The 8,450-nt window shown below is 39.5% G+C and overlaps 1 protein-coding gene across 1 annotated transcript; it reads right to left on the reverse strand.

The window, feature by feature from the left end:
• Nucleotides 1-228: 228 nt before the first annotated feature.
• On the reverse strand, nucleotides 229-8,148 carry LOC116262412 (uncharacterized). The gene is given in 7 exon segments (XM_031641756.1): nucleotides 229-2,457; nucleotides 5,181-5,344; nucleotides 5,347-6,187; nucleotides 6,309-6,471; nucleotides 7,663-7,725; nucleotides 7,833-7,925; nucleotides 8,055-8,148. Coding segments are annotated over 3 exon segments (2,790 nt in total). The 5' UTR covers nucleotides 6,309-6,471; nucleotides 7,663-7,725; nucleotides 7,833-7,925; nucleotides 8,055-8,148; the 3' UTR covers nucleotides 229-672.
• Nucleotides 8,149-8,450: the final 302 nt, after the last annotated feature.

The following is an 8,450-nucleotide window of genomic DNA, read 5'->3' on the forward strand; positions in this document are numbered from 1 at the left end:
ATTGACATGGCTTGATAAGGGCTAAGTGATAGGTAAAAGTACCCAAGTTAAACGGAGATCACAAGTTTCAAGTGTACCTTCAAGCATTTCAGCCTGTAGCTCCTGATGAGCAGGCGAGACCTCAACAGATATATTTTACCGGATGTAGCTTTAATTACCAACATATGGCTAATGCCTAGTAGTTGCAGATGGGAAATTTCATTGGTCCTAAACAGAAAAAATAAATCATAGAAAACTGAAGATACACCAGCATGCAGGTGAATTCCATTGTTGCAATTGAGCCATACATCTCAAATGGACCAGCACTTGGCTAGACTTGTTCACTAATACCCACAAAGAACATAGAAACCTGAAGCTTTCCTTGCACTATTTATTGCCTGGTAGCATGATTTTTCATACATTTGGGGCATGGTACTTAAAAAATGTGTGGCTATTAAAGAGAAGAAACTGTGGGACGTGTGTTATCGCAAACCAAGGAATCGAATTGCAATTCATAGCAGTGCCAGTTCCTTGGACTGCATGAAGAATGTCTTCACTTGCAGACCATTCAGGGACTTGCATCTTTTTCTCACCAAGAGAAAGCAAGAGCCTTGCTAGCAAGACCGATCATGTTTCCAAGCTACAATTTTAGATTGATATAATCCTTCCAAGTCAGTACCGTGTTGGATCAGATTAAACTTCTGATTTCCCTAGCACCACCTCGCTCATCAACTCTTTTTTCTTGTCCATGACAGAATCGGCACAATTACCCGAAGCAAGAGGACTAGTTCGTCTTGGCACTCCCATGCACTTCGTCCTCCTTCGACTTGACCTAGACATTAAGTTCTCTGCTGCTCCAGATTTTGTGCCCCTTGTCCTACGGTTTGGAACCAGCAAGCCACATGCAAGTGCTTCCAAGGCCCTTGTTGACAAAGGACGGTTTCGGGTGCTCTGCCTCCGAGCTTGCATCATGGATTCCTTGGCACTACCCAAGCCATCTGAGGGTTCAAATGATGGGGTACTTTTGCTCTGCAGATCTGTTTCCCATGGAAATGAATCTCCACTTAAGCCAGCATTGACATTATCTTTATAAGGTATTTCATGTGTTTCAAATTCTTCATCCATTTCATAATCTGAGGGATAATGTGGTAAGTTCAGATCAATGAAACCTCGTCGAAAACTTTTGTCCGTCTCTTTGAGATCATCAGTGCCCAAGTCGACATCTCCTGTAGTTTCACATCTTCGACCAATATTGCTTGCACTGGAAACTAGTGTTGCCTGAGAATGATTACTTGTGGGATTTCCAAGATGACTATCATTGAATGACTTTGAATGGGAATGGAGTTCACCTTCTTTTTTGTCAAGTGCACTGGTCAGCGCATTGGCTTCTTGATTATTATCTCCAAGATTGGGGTTAATCCTCGGGCGCTTTGAGACAGGAGATAAATATTTTTCTCTGCATTTTTCTCTGCAGCCCCCAACGGTAAGGCTGGATTCATGACATTCTTTCTTGGATTCCAGTGCAAAAAGTTCTCTCTTTTGAACACAAGTGGGCCCACTTGCCACCTTTTCATCTTTTTTTGATATCTGCTCAGAAGTGAGAGACTGCCCTTCTGGATGCTCGGATTGCACTCCCTTATTCAAGCTCCTTTCTGAATAATCACTAGACTTGGTGGAAGAAGATCCTGAGCAAATCAGGCTTTTGACTACTGAATTAGGCGCCTGAGACTGCTCCTTATAACCACTGTCACTTGTACCTGATGAAATGCTGGACTGGCTATCAGTGTCCATCGGTAAAGTTCTCATTTCTCGTACCTTATGTGGTTCCTCATAAACCATGCTGGTATCTACAACGGTAAACTTGACAAACTCAGAATTGCTACTTGACTGCCTTGGTCGGAGACAGCAATGGCGATCTTGACCAAACTGAGCATCTGAACCCCATACATCTTCATTGACCCCATTGTCTTTAGCCTCATCAGTCTCAATCTTGAGAAGACTTGGGTCAAGAGCTACTTTATTGAGGACATCAGTAATAGAATCAAAGTAATGGGTGCCCTTGACATGCCTCCTTGAGAATTTCTTTATGCTGGGAACAAGGAAAACTAATGAATTCTTGGAGCCAAGAGAACCAGATGCTTTAGGCTGCTCTGAGTGCCACCCTCTTGCCAGCAGACGGGGCCAAACAGCTTCCCAAAATAGATCACTTGACCGAGCTTTGCTTAGCCTAAAACCTCCCGTCAGAAATTTGATGATTTCTTCAGATGTCAAGGAGGAGCATGCTTTACCAGTTGGAATTTCAGAATGAATAGCACTTCGCTGGATGACCTTTGCAGGTTCTGCTGTGATGCCTGTGAGGTCTTGCTTCCCTTTCCCAATCCCAACAGCCTCTACTAGTGTCGCCAATCCAACTATCATCTTCAGTGTAGCAACATATTCCTCAAGTGAAACTTTTCCCACATTGTATGCTTCAGAAGTCTGTTGACAAAATTTGATTATTTCTGAGGCTTTGAATATTTCCACAGTGAAGATAAGAAGCAAATAATCTCAAATATAAATCAGTAAAAGGTTATGGCACAAAAGCAAACTAACACCATTTGGTTTTAGCGATACATCATTATCAGAGTCAGAGAACTAGATAGCTAGACATGCTCAAACATTTCTTCTATAGGCTTGAAACAATAAAAAGACAATGGAGCAGAAGTAACGGGTAAACACTATTTTGCACCCATGTTTCTTCCTGCTACTTTTGATGTTGTTAAAGGTGTATCATAATGTGTATAAGTCGGGCCGACCTATACACTGTATTGTAATGTATCATAAACGTAGCGTTGTGTATCGACGTATCGTAAATTAATTGTTTAATTCATAAAAAATTTTAAAAAATAGAGAAAAAACGGTAAAATCAGAAAAACAAAGAAAGTTTTGGAAAAAATGTGTTCTATATAAAAAAACTCATCACATCAATCACAATCCATAATATATTAACAACACATTCAGAAATAGAAATAAGAAATTCGTAAGAACATAATAAACATCTATCACAACTTTAATCTTTAAACTTTAAAGTGTTTTAGATTACATTAGCATATAATATATCATGACTCAAAGTCTCATCGTCCCCATGGGGCCATGGGTAAACTTTCTTCTCCACCAGCAAGTTTTCCCCTAAATCAATCATTTATCACATAAATGGGCAACTTTTGTAGAAAAACTAGTAAAACTTCCCCCTCTCACAACTTTTTAGACATGTTTAGAAAGATGAAGCGAGAGGTTCTTTTATAACAAAATACAAAAATTCATTTTATCCCCACATCATACGGTACATGGGTGTATCGACTGCATCGTACGATACGGCCCCTGTATCGCACGATATGAGTGATACGCTACGATACACAAGTGCATCGTGTATTGTAGGCGTATCATATAGTTTTTTCAAACCTATACGATATGTGCTTGCATCGTGCGATACGGATACACTGACTTTTCCCTCCCTTGATTTTACAGGAGGTGATTAGTTAGAACATGGAACCAATGCTGTCAATGGAGGACAGTAAGAAGTTAGCACTGAGACAATAGGTTCAGAACGTAGGAATACATGTTAAGGTACTAAAGAAGGTATCTTTGTCTGCCTGCAGAAGAGGCTAAATTTTGTGAGTACCATGAGTAATTTGACATACTTGATCCCTTTTATAGTTTGGAGCACTCTAAATCATTGCCCAAAAATATCATCACTAAACAGCCTCGTTGTGGTTCCTTAAGTGACAATGGGCATAATGGAAAACAGCTGAGCTCAGAAAGCTCACACACAATTGTAGACTCAGGAGACTGAAGCAACCAGCACCAACAATAGAAATACAGAAAGTGCAACAAAAATACAGAAAGTGAAATAAAAAATAAAAAGAAATGAAGAGTTAAAATCAGTTTATGAATAGAATGTCAAGGTAAAAGAGTGACATAAGTAGGACTACCAGAAGAAGAAATCACATCCAAGTCACATGGATGCAAGTATGGGTTCGGGTATGCATATAGAGATAAAGGTACGGGCATGGCAATTTAAGATAATATGAGTATGGTTACAGCAGGGCATATATATGTATATATGAAAAATACCACTAAATTAAAATGAAAGCAACATTTAAATAAACAAGCAATACAAATGAAAACAGTGCACATTAGTGTCAAATAACTTGCAAAAACAGAACAAAAACTAAGCTAGAGACAAGTTAAATCAAATAAAAGTAAGCAGTTTGGATCAGTTTTGATTCAAAAAACTCGCTTCGCTTTGGCTCTGCCTATAGTTATGTGAATGTCATTATTTTGGAGAGAGACCTAGGTGTGTCCAAATACTCACTTTGCCATATCGGTAATGGCAACACACATAGGGGGGCCTTACTGAAGTATCAATGTGACTTAGGATCACATGGATAGGGAAATCTCATGTTGAAAATTAAAACTCACTGCAACAGAAACAAGCATTTGTTGCTAGCATGGAACTGGCAGTAAGTGAAAGCAGATCACAGGACCACACAAAACAGGAACCAAGCATTTAGTAATAGTATTATAGCACTATAGAATTTTTTCTAGAAGATATCTTCACATCTCCATACAGGAAATCGGCCTGCATCAGTACCTCACATACAACAAAGTTCGGGCAAATGTAAGTTGTTCTGCTTGACACCTGTCTATTGCACTCCCAGCATAGGCCATGTTCCATGAATTTGAAACAATTGAAACATGGAAGCTCTCTATGAAATTTGACAAAAAAATCAGCAACCAAATGCACTCACAGTAAGTTTGAAGTTCTGTGAGCAGAATTCCAGTTGCTTCCTTTTTTGTTAAGCTACAGGATAAGTGAACATAATGAGTTCCCAGGCAAATTTTCCTGGAATTCCAAATTGCCATGCTACATACTTAGGTCGAGCACTGAAGTATGACCTATAATTGTAGCTAATAAAAACTAATAGTTGAACATGGAACATGTACAACACTTCTTAGACAATCTAATCATTCTATAAAAATTTTGAGGAAAAATAATGAAATTCCAAGCGTGCAGTACCAGGCTACAATGCACTCAAGCATATGCAGAATAATGCACGATAGTAGAAGTTTTAATAGCTGGGAAATATAAGTGAAGCTTTTCCATCTGCTAAAATACCATACGAAACATTAACTCCCCAGATGTTTAAGGAGTAAATTACCTCTAGTAATATTTTCTTGGAGTTCTCTGATGCATGAGGATTCAAGCGGGAAAGTAATTCCTGTTGTCTTAAACCATGAAAAAGCCGATGCCCATGAATAGACCGTTTGCTTCTGATTTTCTGACACTCGGACCATCTTCGATGGGCATCAGTCTTAAAAAATTTCCATAATAAAAAGACAAAATATCACCCATACTTTTAGTCCCCACAAACTTTTTTACTTGGACAAAATTTTTTCCGAAAATATAGAGACCAAGAAGAAAAGCCTCATATTCAATGTCATTCCAGGACCCGCCTAAATCACCAGGCACTAGATGCCAATTCCTCAAATCAACTAGTCCTTTTCCTTGTCCTTCTAAAAATGGATTGCTATTCTGGTTTCCGCTTTCTGATGTCTGGCCAAATGAGGAATTTTTCTGGCATGGCATGAATGAGTTACTCTCCATTTCTAGTGAGTGAGACCCATGGGTAGGCAGATTGGTAGGCAGATTCTCTTTGTTACAATCATATGGAGCATTCACCAGACTTTCAGTTTTCACAGGTGGATTATCATGTAGTTCTGGAATAGATTGAGATGAACACGTCTTCAGATGCCTGACATGGTAGCGTTCACTGCTTCCTGCAACATTTTTTATATCATCTTTGCATTCACCTGCATCACCAAAGTACAATGATTCCAGTGTAGCTGAACTTGTTAGTGTTTCATGCTTGACATTGTCAGTTTTGCAATGAACCCAGACTAGTGGAACTGCTGGCTGCATGCATGGAAATCCATCAATATCATCTCTGCAGTCTATGTCATTCCAAGTCTGTGTTGTCAGAACATAATCTCCCTCTGTCACAATTGCAGGAATATCTGCTTGGTATTGCTCTCCTATTCGAGAAGGCACTTCCGGTGTACCATAGGCATCATCCAGATTAAGTGAATCAGTACAAAGCACCTGCTCCGGCTCAGTTGATGTACATTCAACAGAGCGTTCATTATGATCTAATGAAGCCATCTGCATCTGCAAAGAACAAAATCATCACTAAACCAGTAAATATTTGAAAATGGAAAAATTTTCTGAAGGAGAAAAAATCTGAATAGATCTTTGATGTTCATATATAGCGTTTAGAAATTTCATCAACCTGTGAAAATTGCGAAGATTGTAGAAGCACCTCTTTCTCAATTCTCAAAGCAATTGTGAAGGCATATAACAAAAGTATAACGTATATGGCTTGCGATATTAATCCATGTTACAGATGCTTCGGTCAAAGGTTGGCATCAAACAGATCTTCTGTACTCATGTTACTGAAATAATACAAGATTCATTTAAATGGAAGAGGCACATTTATGCTCCAAGACATTCCAAAGACTGGGTTAGACCTTAATATAACTGGTAAATAATGTTTTTTATGTGCTAGCAATGAGATGGGGAAATTTTTGTTTCATGCAACTACTGAATTGTTCATCACTCAGGAAATCAATTCAAGAGAAGTGTAAATCATATGAATGTCAATAAAGCAAAATTATAAATTCTGAGGATAGATATTGTATAGTAACGAGCCAAACGTGTCATGGCATATAGGAACTATATATTTAATCATCTTTTTATCCGACCAAGCTCAGGATAGAAGGGTAACCATTTTGATGCATGATCTCCATATCCGACCACATAGATTGCAACAAAAATGTTGCTTTCAGAAATATGAAGGCCTTTATCTGTGGCACTAGAATAATAACTATTATGCCAAATTTATTTGCTCTGAAATTTGGAACCTCAAATAGTGAAAAACAATTGACAGTCGGATCAAACAGCAACAGCATGACCAGAACCTGAAACAATCGATAAACCTGCACAGAATTGCTGAAGAAGATTGTTGGCCCATAAATGACTACATTTACCTAGTAAACGTATTCAAGCATCCGATTTGATCTGCAGGTTAGAAAGGGACAAGATTATATGTGGACTCAAGCTCTTTCATACAGTTAAAACCTGATGTTTCTCGGTCATGAATGATGACAAGTACACCTAACACCAACAACAGAGCCATGGCTCAAAAGGAAATTGCCAAGACCAATTGAAGACTCCAATAATAAAACAAATGCTTCTTTTCAACAAAAAGTCTATTATTACCCCCAGCATCCACATTTCATAGCTTCTGTGCAATTCAAACAGGGCAACCCCGAAAATGAACTCGCAATTCTTGGCAGAAGATCGTACCGAGGTTGAAAAAACAACAAATCAAGGTTTCTTTTTTTCTTATGCAAAGACAGTACCAACGACCGGGTGTGCAAGAAACGCAACATAGCATCTGGCAACGCAAAATTTAAGCTAAGAACAACCACCACCAGCATTAAGGGAACAAAAACGGGATCATAATACGCTTAATCATCGCAGGCCAATAAAACGATTACACGCTCCGCCTTCCTCACGAATCTTCGACCAAACCACACAAGAAAGAGAGCATCTATTATTTCGTGGTACGCAGAAGAACTCACACAACTTGGCGGGCGAATTCACATAAGATCCACAAGCATTCCACTGCCCAGCTTACTGTAAACCTGCAAAATCATGAGGAAGCTAGCAACCGGATGTTCTATATACATGTACAGCACAACAAAAGACGAACAAACAAATCACAGAGAAGAAAGGAACTTAATGGTTGTACCTCCATGAACAGAACTCTCACGTCCAGGACAACGTAAAGAAATGGAACAAATCAAAAGAAGGGTGCGTCGGGGACACGAAGGAATCAAAGGCGCTGCAATAATAAAACCAACATGTAGTGATTGACCTTCTTTACCAATTCCCGAGTCCAAAGAGTAACAACAAAACAACGCCGACGCGGGGCATCAGAACGAGAGAGGGAGAGAGGGAGAGCGAGACATACCTTGTTTAAGAGGAGTGGTTAAGGAGGGAGATGGAAATTTGTGGGAAGGGAGGAGAGAGACCATTTATAGCGAGCGAGAGAGAGAGAGATGGAGGGAGGAGTCCATGACATGAAGGGGGGTGCTGCAAAACATGAAAAGATATAGGCCTGTTGAAAGAATTAAGAGACAGAAGAGGGGTTTTCAGTAATTTAGATGGGGATCTTACCGTCCCGGTTACGACGATGTGACCACGGAGTGTACAAAAGGGCTTCTCCCTCCTGACTCGTCTTCTTCTTTCCCTTTGTCAAGATTACCCCTCATTTCGGGCATCATTACGGGAGTGCCATCATTCCCCGATCCCGATCCCCATCCCTATCTTTATCCAAGATCCGAAATAACTTTTCGACAAAAAGCGG

Source organism: Nymphaea colorata, chromosome 10 (assembly GCF_008831285.2).
Source record: "Nymphaea colorata isolate Beijing-Zhang1983 chromosome 10, ASM883128v2, whole genome shotgun sequence".
Taxonomy (NCBI): Eukaryota; Viridiplantae; Streptophyta; class Magnoliopsida; order Nymphaeales; family Nymphaeaceae; genus Nymphaea; species Nymphaea colorata.